Below are 25,145 nucleotides of genomic sequence, written 5' to 3' on the forward strand. Positions count from 1 at the left end.
AGTTTTGATGCTTCTTGTATTCATTTTCATCACAAGACCCAAAGGATCTTGGGGGAAATGGGATTGAATGAAGTCATAGTGTTTAATACACACATAGTCTTTTGAAGCTTGGTAGAACTTAGCTCCCAAGATTGTTTGGGAGCAGAGGATACAATTTAACAACTAGAAGCTAAAGGGGACTTTTTTTTGCACAGAACAATGAGGGTTAAATGACTTGCCCAGTGTAACAGAACTAGTAAGTGTCAAGTGTCTGAAGCCGTCTTTGAACTAGGGTCCTCCTGAATCCAGGGCCAGTGTTTTATCCACTGTACCACCTAGCTGCCTCTAAAGGGGACTTTCTAGCACTAAATAAGAGAAAAAAAGATTTGGGAAAGACTTATTGATCTTGATAGAAAGAGGGAGTATTCAAAAGAATAGAATTAATCTCAGTTTGAGATTGTTTGAGCCCTTAGTTAAGTGTAGTAATTCATGGGCTAACTATGAAAAAAAAGAATGGTTACTTGACAGGAGCATAATCACCACACTGGAAGAAATCAACAGTCTTGAAATGTCTGAGGATACAAACTACTGGACTTGGAGTCAGGAAGACCTGAGTTCAAATTTGGCTTCAGACACTTAAGAGCTGTGCCAACGTGGACACATCTCTTCACTTCTGAGTGCCTCAGTTTCCTCATCTGTAAAATTGGGATAATGATAGCATGTACTCCACAGTATTTTTGTGAGGATCAAATGAGACAATATTTGTTTAAAAAGGGTTAGTACAATGCCTGGCACTTAGTAGAAGCTGAATAAATGCACATTTACTCCTTCCTCTCCCGCTTTCCCTTTGTGGTTCCTGTGTCTGTACTACCACAATATGTCCTGGTTATGCGTGGCTTCTTCACTTCATTCTGTTTCTTCATGGTTTTCATTTCTTCAACTAGAAAACTTTATTTTGGAAGCTTTTTATTCCGTGTTGTTTGGGCATTATAAGTATTTAATACGATAATATCTATTTAAAACACTTCCGCATTTTTATAGATTAATATTATGCCTATGTGATTGTGAATACAGCTCCATCTGTAAGGATGCTCCAGTTAGAGTACAGATTATTTGTTGTGTTCTCAATGATATTTAGGGGATGTATACAATAAACAGATGTGTTATCTTTTAAATTATAACAGATAGCAAACATGATAATTTAATCTCTTTATTGTATACGTATAGGTATCTGACAGAAGCTACGTTTTTGTGACCTGCAATTATATGCTACATGCATTCTACCACTTCATTGCATAATCTGTATGATGTGAGTTCTTTAATGCTAAGCTTTCTATGATTTCCAGCATTATTGACCTAATTTAAACTGCTATCATAAACCCCTCTATTCTATAAACGATAGTCACATAGATTAGCCATTTTGTTGATATTTCATTGTTGATACATTGTTGGTTGAGTTTATGTGGGTATCGTGCATGATGGGCCCATTTGACTCTTCTCTTAGTTCTTAGCTGTTTGAGTCTTTTCCCAAAGATTAATCATTAACAGTCCTATCTGACAAATCTAATAATGTATACTGTTGTCGGCCTTTTGTGTTGATTTGTGCAATAAGGCTTGGTTTTAAGCAGAATGCTCACACATGAGCATCCATTACTATAGCTTTTTCACTGGGCTTGGATCCATTTTACACATTGTTACAACATACGCAAGCCGTGAGCACAAAGCTGAGTCAAAGGTCTGGTGGTAATCAATAAAAGTAGTGTACATGTTCAATAATCAGTAAATCAACAATAAAGTGATCTTTATACCACTCAGAATTTTTGGAAGACCCTTTTGGAAGGGTTTATGGATTTTCAGTGATCTAGGTTATAAAATCATTTATATAGAATATATAAATATGTGATTGACCTAGATTTAGAAGGGCCGGTGATTTCTTCATCTTTTGATAATAAATATATGATATGTTTTGTCAGGAAAAATATGATCAAATGTATCACTGACGCAAAGGGCAAAATACTTTGGTAATCATTTATTCCCCACTGTGAATTGTGTAGGCCAATAATTATGTATCTTACTTGAGCTCCCACATTCCAGGTTTACAGAGAAGCTAAAATGTCTGTCATCTCCTTTGGTGAATTATTTTTTCTATTCATGATGATCATGATGCATTAGCTTTCTGTTTTTTATCTGATCCATCCAACTTTCATTTTCATTGTGTTGCACTTGATTCAAGCAGAGAGACTAGAAATTTTCTACATTTTATTTTTTTTCTGAGATTCTCTTTCTGTTTGAATTTCCTCAAGGCTTTAAATCATACTTTTAAAAAATAGATGTTGAATTAATTTCATTCTTTGTTCTGTTTTGATTCCTTGTATTGCCTTAACATTTTGTTTTTTTACTTGTAATTAATTGTTGATCGAGAGCATTAATAATTTCTAATGTAGTTTAATTTTCAGGATTCCGTTATGCATGTTTCTTTTTTTTGTTTCCTTTTGTCAGGGAATGTTATGTTGAAGTTTTCTACTGCATGCACCAGTTAGATTATTACATAATATTTTATTGTCTTTTAACAGATCTTTAAAAATTTTCTCAAACTGCTTCTGACATGGTGACATTTAATACTTATCTTTAATTTTTCTAGATAGCACCATAGTTCCTTCCAGGTCCTTTACCGTGACAATAGTCACAGTATATTGTATTGTCCAGAGGCCCTGAAAGGTTTACACTTGGTCAAATATTATAGAAGAATGTGTTAATCCATGATGGTCAGATCCTAAGGCAGATCTTTGAAAAATCCAATTTTAATAATTTGGTCTAGTTGTTGAATAATTGTTGTCAAAATGGCTTTTTAAAATTCAGTTTTAGGTATACTCATCTCCTTTTCAAACTAATTCAAGATATTGCATTATTTTTGTTCACCTATTTCATTACTAGAAGGTTTTTCTGGAATTACATTGAGAGGAGTTTTTAACGCCTTCAAGTTCTTTAGCCAGTCCTTCATAGCTACCATGTGGTCTCAGGCCATACACTGTCCCTGTGGTAAATTCCTCTGGCTGGTGAATTGGTTACTATTATTACTGGTATTATTATTCTTAGCTGTGGTCACTGTTAAAATAAGCGAGTTAATATGCTCTTATATAAATGTACTGTAACACCATATACACAACAAAATTATATATGTATATGCATGCTACATATACTGATATAGACATGTGTGCATGTATGTGTATGCATTTTCATGGCTCATAATTAAATGTCTTAGTATGCAGTCATATAGTTTGATAATGAGGAATATTATTGTACTGGCAATGAGCAAGTGAAAGATACACATACACACACACACACACATTTGGAGAAGGAGAGAATACTTAATTCAAAGTAAAATAGAAGGGAAGTTATTACCTGTTTCTTGAACATACTGACTGGAATGAGAGGCCTGGTTTATTTCTTTGGTGTGTTTTTCAAGATGAGAGACCTGTGTTTAAGAAATAAATTTAAATACATATTGACATATTATAAATATGCTATTGAAGTCTGGTCTATGTGATATATAGAGATATTTTGAGAGAACTGTGTTTGTAAATTTCATCCAATATTTCAAAGTACACTTAGAGATGTGATCAAACCTTTAACATTTTATCCTCATTTATATATGCATCTTGATACAGAGATATGTTATATAGGTTCACAATCCCAGGTCTACCCTTGACTTTCCCCCAAATCCAAATAATTGCTAAATCTTGACAATTACTCCTCCACAATTTCTCTGACAGTTGTCCCATTCTCTACACTGACGTCGTCTTCATCCTAACTCAGATTCTCATTACCTCTCATGTGCATTATACAAGTCTCCTAATGAGTCTCTTTCTTTCTAGGATCTCCTTCTTCTCTTTATCTACCCTCACACAATTGCCAAAATAAACTTTCTCAAATACTTATCTGACCATTTGACTTTCTTACCCAAGTCTTCAGTTGTTCCTTATTGCCTCTAGGATATAATATACACTCATTAGTTGACCATTTAAAGCCCACCATGTTTTTAACTCTTACCTAGTTTTATAAAATGTTTAGCTATTACTCAGCTTCAAATACCTTCTACAACGCAGTCAAATTGGTCTCCTAGCTATCTTCTGTTGCTCTGCCTTTATTCAAACTGACTCCCATGTTTGGAATGCCCTCCTTACCTCGGCTCAGCTGCCACCAGTTCTATGAAGACTTTTTTTATCCCCTCAGCTGATAATATTCTCTAGCTCCTGAAATTACCTCATTTTTACATTTGGAAAATATGTACATGCATACCCTTCACCCCATAATGAGTGGGAATCTTTTGCATTTTTTTTTTGCTTTTAAACACAGCACACAGATCAGTGTCTTGTGCAATAATAGGTGCTTAACAAATATTTGTGAATTGAAAATACTTTAAACTGAAATCAGACTAATATTCATGACAATATAACACCAATGGCTGTGGACATATTTTTTCCTCCAGTATTTGCCTACATCAAAGTCAGGAAATAGTTCCTGGATATGATTGCCTTAAGTGGAATAAATGACAATAAAACCAAATATTAAATGATTAAACAGAACCTTGAAAAAATATTTGAATATCATTATCTTAAATTGTTACCTCAATTTGAGGTGTTTTAGAGGTCATTTGTTCATATCCTCCAACTTCTTGGTGGCTACTTGAAACATTGCTATGGCTTCTGTTTGTTATCTCCTGAATAGCAATAAAAACAATTAACAGTTAAGTCATTAAATTATTAATAATCTTAGTTTGTAGGAGAAACAGCAAAATTCACTGCCTCACACTCTACAGTCTATCTTCTCTCTGTGCTTTTGTACTGGCTGTCCCTCTGACGTAAAAGCACACCTTCCTCAAAGCATTCCTCAGTTCTTTCACAATGTGGCTTAAGCATGGCTTGAAGCCTTTTCAGGTTCTCTAGGCTACTACCACCTCCCTTCCAAAATACCTTATACTTCATAACCATTTTGTAAGTATTTGGCTTTTCATTTAGAATTTAAGGTCATAGTGCTTAGTGGAATGTCTGGCACATATTTAAATACTTAATAACTAATTATTGATGAAAATTTGTTAACCCATGTAATTAAAAATTACATAATTGTTTTATGAAGGTGTGGGAGTAGACAAAATTACCTTCTCTGGTTGGTCCCCAGAGAGCGACTTCAGCAAGTATTCTGAAGTGGACAGTTTTCAGTGAGCCTACTTGCTCTCCTTCCTTTGATATTCCTTACCAGGACCCCTGTAATTGCACCATGAACTTCCTTTACATGTTTGTGTCATATACAGAGACCTTGTCCTTCTTAGAACAGCCCTGCTTTGAGGCATGAAGTCACCACGTTATTCTGTAATGACCATTTGCTGTAAGTTATCCCTTGTGAAGTACAAGTTAGCTACAGCAGCCAATGTCCTTTGGTCTCTCATTTTCTCCTTTTTTGGTACAAAAGACAGTTCCCGAAGGTAGAGGATAACAAAGTCTTGAGAAAGTTCTTTTCCTCATCTGGCCTGATGGTCAGATTTCTTTGATTTAAGGAGACCAGTTATATTAAGAGTATAATCCCTTTATCTATCTTCTCTACTACTAATATATATATATATATATATTATGTACTCCCCCATTATTATATATATATATATATATTATGTACATATATATATATATATGTACTCCCCCAATTCAGAACAATGAAAAAAATACATTTAAAATTTCCATTTTTTAGCTTCAGTCATTAACTCATTTATTTGATAAAGCAAATTTTGACCCAATAACTTGGGTATTTTCTCAAAGTCTTCTTAATGAGATGTGTCCTTTAGAAGAATTCTTTGAGTTTCATAGCATTCAGAAGGCCTGGGAAAAGGATCCAATATACCCAATGTTTTATTCTAAGACAGCAAGAGCCTAGTCTTGAGGGATCATTGATTTTCACTGTAGGTAGCTGGGAGTTGGGGGTTGATGTGAAACAGAGGTTAATAACCATGCCATGGCGATTCTTATTTTGCAGTTACATGTAAGGATAGTAATTAACATTTGTTTTCATAGGATTTTTAGTTCCAAATTATTCTCCCACCCTTCCTTCCCTCCCTCCTCCTCAAGACATAAAGCAATATGATATATATTATATATGTATGATCACATTAAACATATTTCTGCATTAGTCATATTGTGAAAGAAAAATCAGAGCTCAAGGAAAAAACCTCAAAAAAGAAGGGAAAAAAACCAGCTCCAAAATAGAAACAGTATGGTTCAATCTGTATTCATAATCCACAGTACTTTTTTTCTGGATGTTGAAAACATTTTCTATCCTGAGTTCTTTGAAATTGTTTTGGATCATTGCATTGCTGAGAAGAGCCAAGTCTATCACAGTTGTTTATCACATAATGTTGTTGTCACCATGTACAATGTTCTCCTGTTTCTGCTCATCTCACTCAACATCAGTTCATACAAGTCCTTCCAGGTTGCTCTGAAATCCTCCTGCTCATCATTTCTTATAACACAACAGTATTCTATTACATTCATATACCACAACTTGTTCAACCATTCCCCAATTGATAGGCATTCCCTCAATTTCCAATTCTTTGCCACTACAAAGAGAGCTGCTATAACATTTTTGTACACATGGCTCTTTTTCCCTCTTCTATGATCTTTTTGGGATACAAACCTAGCAGTGGTACCACTGGGTCAAAGGGTATGCAGAGCTTTATAGCCCTTTGGGCATACTTCCAAATAGCTCTCCAGAATGGTTGGATGAGATCACAGCTCCACCAACAAGGCATTAGTGTTCCAATTTTTCCACAGTTTCTCCAACATTTATTATTTTCCTTTTTGTCATATTAACCAATCTGAAAGGTATGAGGTGGAACTTCAGAGTTGTCTTAATTTGCATTTCTCTAATCAATTTTGATTTGGAGCATTTTTTCATATGGCAATAGATAGTTTTGATTTCTTCATCTCAAAAACTGCCTATTCATATCCTTTGACCATTTCTCAATTGGGGAATGACTTGCATTCTTATAAATTTGATTTAGTTCCCTATATATTTTAGAAACGAGTCCTTTGTCAGAAATACTGGATGTACAAATTGTTTCCCAGATTTCTGCCTCCCTTCTAATTTTTGCTGCATTGCTTCTGTTTGTGCAAAAAAATTAATTTAATATAATAAAAGTCATCATCTTGAATTTCATAATATTCCCCATCTCTTGTTTGGACATAAATTGTTTTCCTCTCCAAAGATTTGAGAGGTAAACTCTTGCTCTCCTAATTTATCTATGGTCTCACCCTTTATGTCTAAATCTTGTACCCATTTTGACCTTATTTTGGTATATGGTTCTTACTTTGTTTTTTAACAGAAGGGGTCAAGATAGAAAAAAAATAGAAAGTAAATGTCCATCAATTGGAGAATGGATAAACAAACTGTGGTACCTGAATGTAATAGAATATTACTGTGATGTAAGAAATGATGAATAAGATGAATACAGAGAAGCATGGGGCAATTTATGTGATACAATGCAGAGTTAAATAAGCAGGGCCAAGAAAATAATACACATAATGAGTAAAATAATTTAAATGGAAAGAACAACCACAATACAAAAAAAATGAATGTTACAAAATTATGAATTACAAAAAATAAACATGTCTCCAAAGAACAGATATGACACAATACTTTCCCCAGCCCTTGCAGAGGTGGGAGATCCATGGGTGGGAAATATTAAACATACTTTCAGACTTTTTTGATATATTGATAAGTTTTATAGATTTAAAAATCATATTTGTTATGTGAATGGCTATCTAGGTAGAGAGAGAGGGATACTAGGAGTAACTTTGGAGATATTGAAAAAGCTTTCAATTATTAAAAATTATTTAAAAAACAAAGGTCAGAAACATTATGACCTTTTGCATATCCACTGAGGGAAAATCCTGAGCAAATACTTAGGAAACTATGGAATAGAAAAGTATAAGAGCTTCAAAAGCCAGAGACCATGAGCAAAGAAAGCACCACATAATATCTGCTATTGTAGAAATTTGTAGATCATTCAGTTATAAGGGTGAAATCATTAATATCCATCTGTGTCATCAATAGGAGAGAAAGCTATATATCCTTTATGAACTGGAGAAAAAGAGTTGACTTCTATAAAGTTTAGAAATATATTTCTTAACTCCCTCATTCATTTTGGGGGTAATTATTTTACTTTTAGACTTTATTCACTTGGAGTGAAAAACAGTCCAGAGTCTATCATTTGTAATTTGTTTTGGCTGAGGACACCACAAATATGAGCACTACAAGTACACATAAATTTAATTTAGAGTAGTGAGCTCCTACTTGGGCACTGGTGTGCTATTACTAAATAGAAATGTAATTGCTCTACTCATTTGGTATGTTAGTGGTCAATGTATCAATTTTAGTGCTCCTCGGTTGCAGTAACTTACACATAATCCGTCTTGAAAAATATTCCAAGATTTGTGTTTCCATCATTAAGTATGCTGTATTCCCCCCTCCCCTCTGTATTACTCAGCTTTTAAATCTGACTCATTTTGTTTGTTTGTTGTTAACACAATTACTGGATATATATAGAAGCACAGGTAAAAGTATAGAGCAACATAATGTTTAGAGAGAAAAATCAAAATGCCCAAATAAAATGCAATAAGGGTCCAGGCCAAAACTGTGTATGTAAATTCATATTAAATGATCAGCAAACTGAGAAATTAAATTCAAATAGCCTATCTTAGGGATAAAGTGTTTTCACTGAGGTAAAAAGAATATGTTCTATTTGAAAAAAAGTGCCCAGCCAGGAAGTTACAATGCCTGAAATCTAGTTTCAAATCCTCTATCAATGAGCCCAAATAACCTGGGAAAAGTTCCCTAAAATCATCATGTTCCTCAGTTTCTTCTTCTATAAAACAGGAATATTAATGCATCTATTTCAGTGTTGTTGCCACAATACCTCACAGAACTGTTTTGCTAATGATGCAATGTGCAAATCCATTTGAAAGGGAAAACAGGAAATTCTATGCAAATGCAAATTACTATTGCATCTGTACAACATGTGAGAGGCTATGAAGTTATGAGAGGTAGCTTAATTGATAGAGGATTGTCCTCAGAGCCAGGAAGAAATGAGTTTAGATCTCATCTCTGTCACATAACTAGCTATGTGATATATATGTGCTAAGTCACTTTACCTTTCATTGCTCTAAGAGAGCAGGAGAAAGAGCTGACCAGCGCAAGTAGAGGAAGGGTCCTCATTTAGGAATTCCCAATATCCATCAAATTGTAGGTCTAGTACCTTTTGCTGTCCCTGTACAATTTTTAATGTTCTTATTTCAAATCTAGCTTTATTTGTACCAATAGATAAATACATTGCAATAACCTTTGTTGGTACAGAAACCTCCTAGTAAAGCATTTAGCAGGTATCTGAAAACATAATACCTCTTCGTTCCAATCTCTCTATTTTTTAAAAATCATCACTAATGCAAGAGAATACATTGCAATTTTATAGTGAGCTGATGCCCATAAGGCACGGTGTCACAAGTACAGAAGTCATCTCACTAACATCCTTAAGAGAAAAACAAAACAGAATGTATCAAAGTGACTCACTATTATTCTCATTTCTAACATCTTACCTGCAGAGATATGTATGAAAAGATTGGCCAAATAGGATATCACAGCTGCCTCACCATAATGGAAATAACAGAGGTCTGACCTGGTAATTTAGCAATTTTATCCATCACTAATCCTATTCTTAATAAGATAGTCAAAGGTTATGATCTGTTAATGTTCTTTCCATCTCTCTCAAACAGATGGAAACACCACGCAGTGTGTATCATCCATCACAGCACAAATTATTGAAAGTTGTAAGAATGGGTGATAACAATCCCTTCTCTTATTTAAATGATAGGGCTTAACACATTATAATTTTTTAACAATTGTTATAAATTTACCTGAATTATGCATATTTAGTGATAAATAGTAAAATTCAAAGGTCTGTTTGGTTTTACACTAGATTTTTATTCACTTTCTTTTCCCTACATATATTATCCTGTTTTCCAAGTCAGCACAGTTCCATTAAGTATAAATAAGGTTTATGGTCTCAAACTGCTTGTTTAAACTGAGTCTAAAGATGATTACCTATATACTGAATGATTTTCTTTCTTTTGGATAGAAGTATTTCTGTTGACAATCTGACCCCTAAGTGTAAGGTGAAATTGTTGAAGGTGATAAGCCAAGTACCATGTCCTCTATCACTGTGATAGCAACATGAAAGTGCCTCTGTTAGTATCTCAAGATGTCTAACTATATATTGTATAGCTAACCAATATTACTTACAGGAAATGAGCATTTAGAGATGCTACAATATTAGGGAAAACCCAGATTCCAAGTTTAATTTTCTTCTTCCAATTCTTTAAAGGAGCAATGGAGACAGCAGTCATTCAATTAGTATGTGTTGATGCATTAACTTTTCGAGATAAGCTGCTAGTCCATTGTATTCTGAGACTGTTGTCTAGGCTTTTTGTGGGTTCATTCATTCCCCGAACATCCACTAATATCCCTGCATCTCTAAGACTGGCTGGATGAGTTTCTGAAGAGCCAACGATAAAATTTATAGCAATAAACTGAAAAGGTTTTTGGCTGGCTTGATGATGACCAATAGCCCAGTCATCCAATAAATAACATTGGTGAGAAAAATAATCTTCTCTAAATTATTTCTTGGACCTGCTTAGTACAAAATTGTCATGTAAAACCAGGCATATATGGCAAATAGTATTTGGCATCTTTAGGGGTTGTTGAAGTCTTCTTAAAGAAAGAGAGAAGGGGCAGCTAGGTGGAGCAGTGGACAAAGAATTGCCCCTAGAGTTAAACCTGGGTTAAACTCTTGGATTCAGGAGTACCTGAGTTCAAATATGGCCTCAGACACTTGACACTTACTACCACTGTGACCCTGGGCAAGTCACTTAACTCTCATTGCCCCACAAAAAAAGACAAAGTAGGAACATTTGAAAACATTTTTGTAAATTCATTCATTGTCTGTGTAGTTCTACATGATGCCCCCAAAATGGCTCAAATTCACCATTTTTGGGCAGATTTGGCCACACTGATCAGTTGTTTTGAGCTCTGTAGGTATATGGCAACAGAACACCACTCAACAAAATTACTCTGAGTTTTAGGATGAAAAGCATATTTTAGTGCCATGCATTTCTACCTTGGCAATTATACACTATGGGGTTTCTTTTAGTTACTGGATCCAAAATGCCTAATGACTAAAGCCTTGTAGCCTAAGAACCAGAGAAGCTATATTCAGTTCTAGTCTTTCTGGACTTCAGTCCAGACTCCAGTCTTGCCCCATTCCACTGAAAATTTACTGGGGTTGGATGACCAATCTTGTATGATTTGGGCAGGTTATGTCTGATAGCAGGCAGACCAGTAGGTCTCTCTAGGAGACCTATCATTCTGTCCCATTAGGAAGAAAATAACTTTTGTGTCTATTTTGATTCCTGGTAAAACAGTAAACTTGCTGAGGGTAATGACTCTCTTACTTTTGTCCTTCTATCCCCAGTGTCTAGCAGATTTCCTGGCATATAGTAGGTGCTTAATAACTGTTTGCCGATTAATTATTTTCCTTTGTTGTAAGACTAAGAGACTAACTTCCCAGAAATATACACAGCTCCCTAGGAGTTATTTCTTTTTAAAGATTATTAATATTATAATAGGATGAAAAAAGATTCAGGGGTTTTTAGGTTGTTCAAAAATTATTTCTTCTAAAAGAAAGTCAGCAAGCATAACTCCCTAGAGAAATGAAATTCTAAATATAAACAGAAATATGAATTATGCAGGTGGAATTACGAAAACTTATGACTCAATTAATTTAAACTCTTTCTAGAGTTAAAACCCTTATGTTTCTCTCATGTTTAACTCTAGGGGCAAGACTTTTACATTTATTTGTTTATTCATAAATATGGATATTTTTTTCAAAAATAGGGTACAAAATATCAGTTCCACAAGGGAAAAAATACAAAATAAGTTTGTCAGCAGAGGTGAAATTAACTACCAGAGACCTGATATTACGACTCTTCTTTTTAAAAAGCTTTATTTATGGTCCATATTCCTAGAGTCCAAAAGAGCTGAAAGGCATCTCTCTATCAGACATAACAATGACCTATAAAACAATGAATCTCAGAAGGGCCATCAATACTATTCTTTATATATACAATGATATCTATTCAACAAAACCCAAAACAGGATACATATATAAAAACTCAACTTTTCCAAATAAAAGGAGCTTTCTAGAAGTTTTATTTGACTCTGTTAAGGATAAGCTCATGCCATTTGAATCCAATACAGATATAGGAAATAATAAATTAAAAGAAATTCTGGAATGACAAGAAATTATAAACATATGGGAGAAAAGATACAAACTCAGAAAGTTTACTTAGTGGCAATGAAACTGTAAATTGAATTGCCAAAGGTGATCATATTCTCAAAACACTAAACTATGTGATGTTGGCTACAAATTATTATAGAGATATGAAATATGTGCTGTATGACAATGTTTCTCTCTCTACTTACTTGAACTCAAATAGCACTAACTTTGATCTACCTCCATACCACACTTTGTACTGTGTTTGTGCATATCTCTCCCAGAGACACCTCCTTCCCTTGCTAGACTGTAAGCAATTTGAGGACAGAAAACATATCTCAACACTGTCAAGCATAGTGGCTTACATATTACATATGTTTTATAAATGCTTGTTGAAATGAATTGAGAGTTTCCTTTGGAGCAAAGCTTTTGAACTCTAAAAATAATCAGAAATGTTTGTGTTCAGGGGTCCTAAATGTACACTGTGGGATTGGAGTGTTATAAACAGAATGGGAAATAATTGGAAACCAGAGGCAGATGGAATAGGGGGCGAGAAAGATAAAAAATATCACATCTTCCTTTCAAAGCAGAGCAGTTGACATATGGCCACTAATGCTTTTCCCTCCATTATGGATACATTTTATGGTAGAATGACTAGGACAAGGTAATGAGGCTAATGGTTCTTTCATAGCCCACCCTAGTTCCTAACATTTGTTTCTTCTAGCCACTGTATTTCAGCAAGCATCAAATCAATAGTGATTGACTAAATTAGTCACAAATAATGGAAAAAGATAATAGTGATGTATTTTCAAGTAGACTTTCTTATCTATAAAGACATCAGATATCTTCTTTTTTTCTAAAGAAAGAAGGGCAGTGTGGTTCAGTCAATAAAGAACTAACCTTAGAGCCAAGAAGACCTGGGTTCAAGTCCTGACTTGGGCATATACTAGCTATGTGATCCTTAGGCAAGTCACTTAATCCCTTAGTGGTCTAGGCCCCAAAGACCTTAAGCTGCAGAAAAAGTGTTGATCTTCCTTGGTAGTGGGAGTTTCTTCATTCAAAAAGCTCTCTATATCATTGAAATCATAGGTGCAGTTCCTACTTTTTCTTTCAATAATGATTGTTTTCATGATGGAAAAAGCTATTAATTCCCTTTAGTCTATATCATATATCTAATTCTCCTCATTTCTTACTCTTTTTCCTTTTTTGATACTAGAAAAAGTCTGTTATTTATTATTCATAATTCTAATAATCCAGAACTTCTGTTTTCTACTATCAACTTATGCTTTTTTCCCCATTTCAACACTTTTATCTCAATCAAAACATCTGAAAGAATGAGAAATCACTTATATGCCTAGGCATTATACAAAGTGCTAGAGATATAAGAACAAAAAGCAAGACAGTCTCTCTAACCCTCAAGAAGTTCATATTCTAGGAGAGGAAGGCCTCACATATAGTAGTGGGGTGGCCAGGGAATAATGCTTTTGATTATAAAGTCAATGTAAAGATATTCAATGTAAAGGCAATTGATTGAAATGTCCTTTACAGGGATCTAGTTTTGATCTGATTACTGGATATCTTCATCCAGAAAGATAAGTAGAAGGCAGTAGGAGAGGAGAAGCATAGATAACTAGGTCAATCAACTTTGAGTGACTCTCTTATAAATGGCCTATCAGGATCTGGAATGGATGCAATCACCACAATGTCATCCACAAAAAGAAGCAGCTAGAATATCTCATCATCATTGATTGGGACTTTGTACCATCCTTTTCATAAAAACTAGCAAACTAGAAAATGAACCTCCTTGTCTAATGTCTTGATTGATATTTATATTCAGTAAAGGGTGGAATAAAGTTATCTCTGAGGTCACAACTATCTTAGAATTGTATGGGATTAAAAAACACGGAATAGGGTATTCCTGAAACATCAGAAGATAGAATTGAATAATTAGACTGCATAGTCTATCCAATAATATAGTGTCATATGTAGGCCAGGAAGAAATGAACTGACCTGGCAAATATTATGTAACAGAAGACAGGATGTCTCATTCTGAGAATGAAAATCAAACTTTAGACCAAGGCCTACCATACACTACTGGCCAGTGATATGGCACACATAATCACTTGCCCAAAAAGAATGGATTTTCTGGGAATGTTGAAAAATTTATCAAAATAACTTTAACAAAATATGTGAGGAAAAGAGAAAAATGCTTATGTATAGTAATTTATCTTCTGGTTTCTGTGGGGGAAGGTTGAGAGGGAAGGAGATGAAAGAGATTTGAGGTGAATAAAAAAAAAGCATTTATATGGGTGATCAGGAGTGGTATAGACTTTTGAACAAGGTGAAAGTTTTGATTCAGGGAGGAGAAATTAAAGAAAATGTGAAACAGAACAATCTCCAGATCCAGAAACTAATTCTAACTTCTGTGAAAAGAAGCTAAAGAAAGATAAAGGAGTAGAAGTACCCGAAGAGAAGGACTAAAGGAAGGAGATAGGTAGTGAGGCATAGTAAACAAAATAAAGGTAAGTGGAACCAACTGGTAAATAAAGTAAATTTGCAAAAATGAAATGGATTAGCAGCTGGGCTGGTTGGTGAAACAGAGAAGTATTTTGTTTCATTCTAGATAAGTGATGGAATGAACCTAACCAAGACTAGGAAGGATGCATTTCCTAATTGTCTTGAAAATCTAAAATAGGCAACATAGCATAGTGGATAGAGTCAGTATTGATAAAAGGAAGATCTGGACACAAATCCCTTTTCTGATATATACTGTCTTTATAACCATGGGAAAGTCAATTAGTCTCTTAGAACTCTAGGCAACTCTCAAAAAATATAAGCATCAGAGAAGCTGACAACTTGTGTTGGTAAATGGCTTCCCTCTATTAATGAAGGTCCAGTTCCTATCCTTATCTCTGTCTTTTCTAAGTTAATCAAAATGACTTAATTAAAAAATGTGGTGGCATAAGGGGAAAGAACATTGTCTTTATATGTACATCAAATTAGATACCATATATAGAGTATCTGTCATAAAGAAAGAAGAAAGCAATTGAGACACACAAAAATTCACAGGAGAAAAAAATGGGGGAAAAAAGGAGCTACTAGTAAAATCCAATGGACTCAAATATCAAAACATAAATACCTGGTGCTAGGCAAAATGGAAGAGGAACTAGAGGTCTTTATGTAAGAAAACATATGTATCTATTACGTGTCACTGAAACTTGACCAGATGAAACCTGTGACTGGATAGATAGAGCTTATTTAAAAGAAACAGTATATAGAAAGAAGGATAGGGAAGCTAGGCAGTATATTAAGAAAGTATCCCCATGTGAGTAAATCCAGGAATAAGAGATCGAGCATGGTAGAGAGTATTTGGATGAAGATAAATGAAAGGAAAAACAGATGCAACTTTTTTCATTACAATTTGCCCAATCAGGGCAGCAAACTATGTGGCCCAAGGTCCAAATCCATGTCACTGCCTGTTTTTGTGTGGCCAAAGAGCTACGAATGGTTTTTTTTTGTAAAAACAAAACAAAACAAAACAAAAACATATTTAAATAAAACTTTATAGTCTTTCAAAATGTTAAAAAAAATTCTTAGCATACTGGCCACTCAAAAACAGGAAGTCAAAAGAATCTGGCCCTCCTGACCTGGTTTACTATCCCTTGTACAGTTTTCCCCACCCCTCCTCCCAATGGAAAGAAAAAATGGAGATAGATGAGATATTACAAAGAGGCCACAAAATCGACCCATATTCATGATATTGTACTTATGGAAAAATTCTATAATCCCAATATACACAAGCACTCCTTCTGCCAAAATGAGAGTAGCTAATAATTTTATTATTTGTCTTAATGATAATTCAATCCTAGAAAAAGTAGAGGACACAATAAGAAGTTTTATACTGGATATGATTCTCAATCACATGAAAGAAATAATAGAGAAGATATGGGGTGAAAATTATGGGTATCCTACAGTGAATTGACCATTCCCTCCTATAATTTGTGATAGGAAAGAAGAGCTGGGCATGTACTTTATATTTAAAAATAAAAGGAAATCAGACTTCAGAAGTTCAGAGACTAGCGGTATGATTCCATGCATAAAAAGCAAACAAGCTACAAATGTAAAGGTAGTCTAGGAAACATGGGAAACTCGAGTATAAAATTCTGAAGACACAAAGAAAAATAATACTAAAAACAAGAAAAATGGAATGTGACTGAAAAAATGATGGCAAAACATATGGAACTCATGAATCTAGATGATGTATCTATATATACACATATGCACATATAATGATATAATATATGTATACGTGTGTGAGTGAAATTGATCAAGGTTAGGTAATAGGAATGAAAACAAGAACATGGCTTGACCCTCTAAAATAGTGTCAGGAATGCTAAAGTTTAGAATGAACTAAAAGTATGACGGGAAGCTGAGCAATAAAATTGGGTATTTTAAGGCTATATTAGGGAAAAGAGAATAAAAACAATAGGAGTACCACATGAGGCAGATAGGATAATGATAACTGACAACAAAGAGAAGTTAGATCTGTTAAATTTTTATTTTGCTTAACATTTTAATTTTGAATGATCTTTATACTTGTAGTGACAGAACAAAAATGGCCAATGGGGATTTGAGGTCCAAGTAAAAGAAAGAAATAGTAAAAGATCACCTAATTTCCTTTGATGAATTCAAGTCACCTGATCTAGATGAACTATATCCTCAGGTATTAAAAGAAATGGAAGATGTGATTATTGAACCACTGTCTGTGACATCTGAAAGATCATGGAAGACATAAGAAAGACCTCAGGACTAGAAATCAAATGTCCCCATTTTTAAAAAGGGTGAAAACCTTCAAAAACCACAGACTAGTATCATCTGCTTCCATTGGTCACTTGCATGTAACAGGCCAAAGAACTTTGGAATCAACAGCCTATTTAAGTGTTTTTGGTTCCAGTGGTTCATTTACATATGAAAATTTGGAGTACCTTGAAGTCAATAATTGCAGAAATATGAAGATAGAACTATTTTATGACTATAAGGTGAATGTATTGTACCTGATTATGATTTAATACATGATAATGGTTACTAATAATAAGAAAAGGTGAAGTATCTCACAGAGAGGACACAGCTAATATACCAAAAATATATTGGTAAGAATCAAGATAATTGATTAGCAAGAAGTACAGCTCAGCTACCCTAGCATATTTCAGATTGGATCCTGATCAGAAAATCTAAGAAAAAAATCATAGTGAGCCATCTTCCAGCTTAGGAGATGGAGAGAGAGGTCAGCAAGGACTAGGGACACAGTCTGGTCAGGAATGTACTGCATAGAGTATTCCAGTATTCAGGAACTGAAAGAGGACCAAGCTATGCACTGCCAAGTAAAGATCCCAGAGAGACTGTGAATCAGTGCAGGGTACAAATACAGGTGACATCTGGAAGCTTTGCTACTCATTACACAGTTCTGGGTCACAGATCCAGTAGGGAATCAGGAGGGAATCTGTATGTAGGGGTGTTAGAGAGAAGTGGTAGTAGACTCAAGCTGCATACTGAGTGAGGAAAAAGTTTAGGAAAAAAGTTTAGAAACGAAAAGTAGATATATGGATCTGACTCCAGAAGCAGTTATACCTTCCAGTACAGGCTGAAGATTTGCAGGGGACCAGACTCAGAGCAGAGTCTTAATCTAAATCAACCAACAGAGGAATTAACCAAAGCAGGAATCTCAGACTAAAGGTGATTTTATTATGTTGACACTCTGAACCATCAAAACTTTCCAGCTGGCTAAGAGGAATAGAGTCCAGCAACAGTATATTCTTGTACAAACCTGAACCCAAGTCAAGAACTTGTGGCCAGCAATCAAACTTTTCATTATATCAGAACACTTTGGGCATAGCAAAAGCTAATAGATTCTTGGTCTATCCCTCTGGTAAAGTATGGAGTCAGGAAGTAAGTTAGAAGAATGGGCAAAAAAACCCCAAAACATCCCACCATAATGAGCTACTATGGTGGCAAGGATGCTTAAGACAAAAACCCAGAAAAAAGAACTTACTGCAAAATATCTACAAGCAATGCCTCAAAGGAAAACACAGCTTGGTCTCAAACCTAACTAAAATTCCTAGAAGAGATGAAAGAAGACTTTTCTTTTTTGCGGGGCAATGGGGGTTAAGTGACTTGCCCAGGGTCACACAGCTGGCAAGTGTCAAGTGTCTGAGGCCGGATTTGAACTCAGGTACTCCTGAAACCAGGGCCGGTGCTTTATCCACTGTGCCACCTAGCCACCCCGAAAGAAGAATTTTTAAAAATAATTAATTTTTTTGAAAAATGAAGAAATTGAAAATGTTTGATGAAGAAATTGGAAAAAATGGGAGCAATAGAAGAAAGAATTGAAAAGGGAATTAACAGTCTGGTACAAGAAGTGCAAGCTTTACTGAGGCAACAAACTCCTTGAAAATTAGAAGGGACCAAAGAGAAGCCAATGATTTTATGAGGGAAATGATGAAGAAATGACACAAGAAGCACAAGATATTTCATAACAAATACAACTGACATGGAAAACAATTTAAGAGAAAAAAATTAAGAATCATTGGACTATCTGAACACCATGGCAAAATAAAAAAAAAATGAGCCTACACTTCGCATTTCAAGAAATCTTAAATTTTTTACAGATTTCTTAGAACTAGAAAGTAAAGTATAAATAGAAAGAAGGCACTGGATACTTTGTGAAAGAAAACCTCAAATAAAAATAAAACATTAAAACCAAAATCTAGAGCTCCAGGTCAAAGAAAAAAATATTCCAAGCAGCCAGAAAGAAAGAATTTAAGTATGAAGGAGCCACAGTCAAGATCACACACTATTCAGTACCTAACTCCATAATGGAGCAGAGAATTTGTAATGTGATATTCCAGATGGCAAAAGAGATGAGCTTATATTACAGTTTACACTAATTTACCCAGAAAAAAAAAACTGAGTATAATGTTACGGGGGGAAAATGTAGTTCTATTTAATGAAATAATTGTACTTAATGAAATGGTAAACTTCCAAGAATTCCTGAGGAACATTCCAGAGATGCATTGAAACTTTGAAATTCAAACATAAGAGTAAAGACCAACAAAAAAAAATTAAGCATGAATGAATAATGATAAAGGACTAAAGGAGGATGAACAGTTTCCATTTAAATATGGGGAGATAAGACATGTATCCCCTTTGAATCTTGCCATCAACAGGGTCCATAGAGGGAGTCGATTTAGACCAAGTCTGGTAATATTTCTGTTATATCTTGATGATCATAAGAAAACAATGGCAAAAAGGGAGAAAGAGGAATGCATAGGGGTGGGTGTGGGAAAGGAAAAGGGAAGTTACAGAAATTTATCTCCCATAAGTTGACTTCTATACAAACAAGGGGAAGGGGAGAGGAAAGGGGAGATTGACTGACTCTCAAACTTCATTCTCATCTGAACTGGTTAAAGAAAGAATATATACATGCAAGTGGGTACAGAAATAACATTTCATTCAAAGAGAAATAGGAAGAAAGTGGGAAATGGGAGGTAAGGCAAATTAAATGGAGGGTAGTTTCATTTGCTGAGTAACAAAACTCTTAGGATATGAAAAAATATTCAAAGTTCTATTTGAGGAAGCAAAGGATGGTAATATGGGGGCATGCCCACCAATTGGGGCATGGATGAACAATTTTTGTTGCATAAATGTGATGGAATACTATTGTGTTGAACTTCTATCAACATAATGACTAACCAGGATTCTAGATAAATAATGAAGAAACATGCTAATCCTTTCCAAATAGAGGTGAAGAATGAGACTTTTTTTTGATGTGATCAAGATGGAAATTCATTTTGATTAACGATATATATTTGCAATGCATCTTATTTTTCTTGTGTTCCCAACTGGGGCTTGGACATGGGGTAAAAAGGCAGGTTTTGATGGACTTTTAAAAAGAAGGCATTTCTAAAGATAACTACAGATAGCTTAAATAGCTTGGAACTCTACCTGCTAGGACACAGGAATTATATGGAGGGAATTGAAAAATACTTTTGATATAAAGAAAGATCTAAATAATTAAAGAAGAATTAATTCCTCATGAGTAAACTGAGGTAATATAATAAAAATGACAATGCTACCTAAATTAGTTTACTTATTCAGTGACATACCAGTCAAACTACCAAAGTATTACTTTGTAGAGCTAGAAAAAGATAATCACTATTAACCTGGAGAAAGAAAAGTCAAGAATATTAAGGGGGAATTAATAAAAAATGTGAAATAAAGGGGTCTTAGCCTTATCATATCTCAAAGCTCTACTACAAAACCATAATCATCAAAAAAATTGGTACTGGGTAAGAAATAAAGAGGGTAAAAAGTGGAATGGATTATGTAAAAATAGATAAAAGCAAGTAAGGACAGTAGCCTAATTTATGTTTTTTCCAAAGATCCCAGGTAGTGGGGTAAGAACTCACAATTCAACAAAAACTGTTAGGAAAATCATAAAGAAGTCTGTCAGAAACTACATATAGATTAACATCTTATTCTATATCCCAAGACAAATTATAAATGGGTACATGATTTAGAGAAAGGGTGATATCATAAATGAAGATGTATAGAAGAAATTCCCTGTCAGATCTAAGAATAGGGAAAGAGTTCATGACCAGACAAGAATTAAAGAAGTTCACAAGAGGGAAAATGGACAGTTTTGGTTATATAATTCTTTAGTTTATGTGCAAGCCAAATTAATTCAGCTAAAATTAAAAGAGAAGTGTGAAATTGGGGAAAATCTTTGCAGCAATTTTCTTTAATAAAATCTCATATCTAAGATATATAGTAAATTAGTTCAAATTAATGTGGACAAGAGCAATTCCCTATTTTATAAACTGTCATTAGAACAGCTCTTAATCACTAATAATTGGATCAATGAAGATTAAAACAACCCTGAGATACCACCTCATATTCATCAGATTTGCAACAATGACAAGAAAAGAAAATGACAAATGGTATAGGGGCTATGGGAAAAACAGCATATTATTGCTGTGAACTGATTCAGCCATTCTGAAAAGCAATTTGGCACTTTTCCCCCAAAGCTATTAAATTGTGTATACCCTTTGACACAGCAATACTGCTACTAGGTCTATACCACAAAGAGTTTAAAGAGGCAATGGACATATGCAAAAATATTCATAGAAGCTCCTTTTCCTGGTGGCAAAGAATTGAAAATGAAGGAATGGGGGGAAGGGCAGCTAGGTGAGGCTCTGAGTTCAAATCCAGTCACAGACACTTGATACTCACTAGCTGTGTGACCCTGGGTTAGGCACTTAACCCTCATTGCCTTGCAAAAAAAATTAAATAAAATTAAATAAATTAAATTTAAAAAAAAAGAAAAGAAAGGAATGCCAATCAACTGAGGAATGGGTAATCAAATTATGGCATATAAATGTAATATGTTAACTATTGTGCTTTAAGAAATGATGGGGGCAGCTAGGTGGTGCAGTGGATAGAGCATCGGCCCTGGATTCAGGAGGACCTGAGTTCAAATCCGGACTCAGACACTTAACACTCACTAGCTGTGTGACCCTGGGCAAGTCACTTAACCCCAATTGCCTCACCAAAAAAAAAAAAAAAGAAAGAAATGATGAAGGAGGTTTCAGAGAAACCTGGACATAGTTGCATGAACTGATACAAAGTGAAAGGAGAAGAACCAGAAAAACATGTATATAGTACCAACAATATTGTAAAGACAAACAACTTGGAAATATTTTGAAACTCAGATCAACACAGTGACCAACCACAATTCAACAAATCATAAAGAAATATGCTACCTATGTCCAGATAGAAAAGTGAAGGATTCAGAGTACAGATTAAAGAATATAGTATATTAGTTATATAAATTATATAAACATGTATGTGTATATATATGTGTATATATATACACATATACATATATGTGTATATGCATCTATGTATATTATGACATAGCCAGTGCCGGAATTTGTTTTGTTCATCTATCCAAACTTGTAACAGTGTTATTTTTCTTGATATCTTCTTTGGGTGGGAGGGGTGGGGGTGGAGAGAAGAAAAAAGTGGGAAAGAGATAATGTAAACCTAAAAATAAAAGTGAATATAAAAAATAATCAAAATCAAAAAAAGAAAAAAATAAACAATTCGATAAAAGAACAGGCTTCAGAGCTAGATCAAAGGACATAAATCTTTATAGAGTCACTTTTTGTCAGGCAGACTTGATTCATCAGACAGAACTTGAAATTCTCCCTACTTCCACCTGCTGCTAAGAAGTAGGAATGAAGATATACTTTTCTCTCTATTGCCATCTGTTGCTGGGAAGAGGAAGAAAGGATATGAGGAATAAGAAATGGAGGAGGGAGAAGGACAGTGGGAAGAGGAGAAAGGTGACAACAAGGAGAAGAGAGAATATACTTCTTTGCAATGTTACCTGTCACTGCTCACAGATGGAGAATAAAAATTTCGCCAAAGGAGCAGAACTAACAAGATGCTTGCCAATGTTAAGATAAAGGGCATTTTTTGTTCAAAATTTTTTTTTCAAATGAAGATCTGCCTTCTCTCCCTCTTACCTCCTTCTCCCACTTCAACTGAGAAAACAAAAAAGAAAAAAAAGCATTACAAACATATATAAACTAAGTTTCTTCATTGGATATTTCCAAATATAATATCTTGATTTGCGCTTTGTATTCATCACTTCTCTACCTGGAAGTAGGTAGAATGTTTCATCATAATACTCTCTGGTATCATGATTAGTCATTGTGTTGAGTGGAGTTTCTAAATTCTCACCCTGCTATAGGCTTGCTTTTGGCTGGAAGCTTCAGGAGACTGCTACTGGTCTCAGCCAACATCAGTTTATTGGAATGTTCTGTAGGTTCAAAGTGACAGAACTGTAGTTTTCCCTTTGATTTGATATTTCTGCCCTGGTTATTCCTCTCCTAGCATCATACTGGGCTGGTGGTTGGAAATGAAATCTCACTCTGTTTCTTAGGTTTGATCCACACTGTTGTTGCTTGCTTCTGAATTTATTCCTCTCTCATATATTGCCCAGGGCCTGAAAAAGCACCTTACCTTGGAATGCCCCCTCTTGGTACACGTACCCTTTTTGGTTCATCCTGGATCTGACCCTGTAGCAGATAGCAAATAACAAAGCTGCCAATTGGCACCTGTTCCTGTATCCTTCATGAGGCTGAAGTTCCCTGGTATGGGTCTGGGATCTCTTTTTTACCTGGTACATAGCTCCTGTGCCTAGTGTCTGAAGACCTCTCCATTATCCTATGCTAACCTGTTGTGGAATTTGAGCTCATTTTGATTTTTCTTGGGTTTTCCAATAAGGATTTTGTCTAGTGCATTTTCTATATCTTTTTGGAGAAATTGTTTTAGGAAACTCAGTTCTATTTCCCTGCTACTACATCATCTTGGTTCTCTACATCCCTCAACCCCAATCATTGCCTTTTTTCGAAAAGAGAATAACATGACTTCAGCTGAAAGCATCTGCTGAGCCTGAAGCTCTAAGTGACAGATAATACAGAAGCCCTTAAGGAGCAAGCACAGATGAACAAAGGAACAAATTAGAAGTAGAGCATCAGAAAAGCAGCCCAGTTGATCAAATAATCTAACTGAAATGCCATTCCCAGGGAGGTGACAGTTCAGCAGTATGGATCAATTCAATTTAGGAGTAGAAGCATTTGTGCAACACAGAAGCTATTTTCACTAAGTAATTTTTTTGAGGACAGTTGTTGAGACAGGTAGAGTTTATCAGTCTATACTTCCAGACTTTTAAGTTGTCTCCCATTATGTGAATCTTACTGTCTTAAGACTTTAAATGTGTGCCCACTTTCCAAATGGAGATTATTCACATTGATGAGAAGACTCTGATAAAAGTTTTTGTGTAAAATGTTATGTAAATATCTATTTGTTAGTAAATATATTGATTAAGGTTGATTAATAGTTGCCGATTTACGTATGGAAAGCACAGCAGTAGGGGCTCATAGCTAGAATACCAGTAGAAGTCAACAGGTACCCCTAGTATCCTAAGAACTCTGAATTTCAGCACCCAGTCTTCCTCTGGTAAACCTCAATCTGCCATCATGAAGACAGACTGAGGGAAAATAAGCCACAGAGAGAGGAAAAAGTAAGTGCTCCCTGTGGTAGTTAACATGGAGAAAAGAAATCTCAGTGTGAATGATTTCCATGTTCGAGTATTTGAAGGACTGTGGTGTGGTAGCGTTCAACTTGTTCTCTTTGGCCTCAGTGGACAGAACCAGGAGCAAAGGTGGAAGTTGAAAAGAGGCAAAATTAGGCTTGATGTCCTAAAAAATTTCTTAACAATTAGCACTGTAAAAGAGAAAAATGTTCCCTCAGAAGGTGATGGGTTCACCATCTCTGAAGGATTTCAAACTGAGCCTGTGTGACTACTTGGTAACTATATTTTACGGGATATTTTTCAGGTGTGGGTGGGACTAATGGCCACTAAAGTTCTGACACTGTGTGAATAAAAATTCAATACACTTTAGTATGTTTGAGTCAAATGACAAGGGACCTTGGCATGACAAGTTGTACTTAAGATGTTAATGTTACATTCAAGTTGTGATGTCAAATTGGCAGTTGGAAATGTGAATCTGGAGATAAGAAGAAATGTTAGGATTAGAGATGTAAACTATGAAGATATAGATCTCCATGGAGAGCTGGTTGAAGATACTGGTGTTAGAATGGCTAAAACATCATTAGATTGGAAAAAGGAGAATGTAAATGTAAGCATAATTTACTACTTTGCTGATTA

The 25,145-nt window shown here is 34.9% G+C and overlaps 1 protein-coding gene across 1 annotated transcript in view; it reads right to left on the minus strand.

The window, feature by feature from the left end:
* XIRP2 (xin actin binding repeat containing 2) overlaps window positions 1-25,145 on the minus strand; it is a 430,838-nt gene that overhangs the window by 20,500 nt on the left and 385,193 nt on the right. Inside the window, exons 7-8 of the mRNA XM_043997297.1 lie at window positions 4,607-4,699; window positions 3,382-3,454 (exon numbers count right to left, since the gene is read on the minus strand). Coding sequence (XP_043853232.1) covers window positions 3,382-3,454; window positions 4,607-4,699 — 166 coding nt within the window. The remainder of the gene's footprint in view (window positions 1-3,381; window positions 3,455-4,606; window positions 4,700-25,145) is intronic.

Source organism: Dromiciops gliroides, chromosome 3 (assembly GCF_019393635.1).
Source record: "Dromiciops gliroides isolate mDroGli1 chromosome 3, mDroGli1.pri, whole genome shotgun sequence".
Lineage (NCBI taxonomy): Eukaryota > Metazoa > Chordata > Mammalia > Microbiotheria > Microbiotheriidae > Dromiciops > Dromiciops gliroides.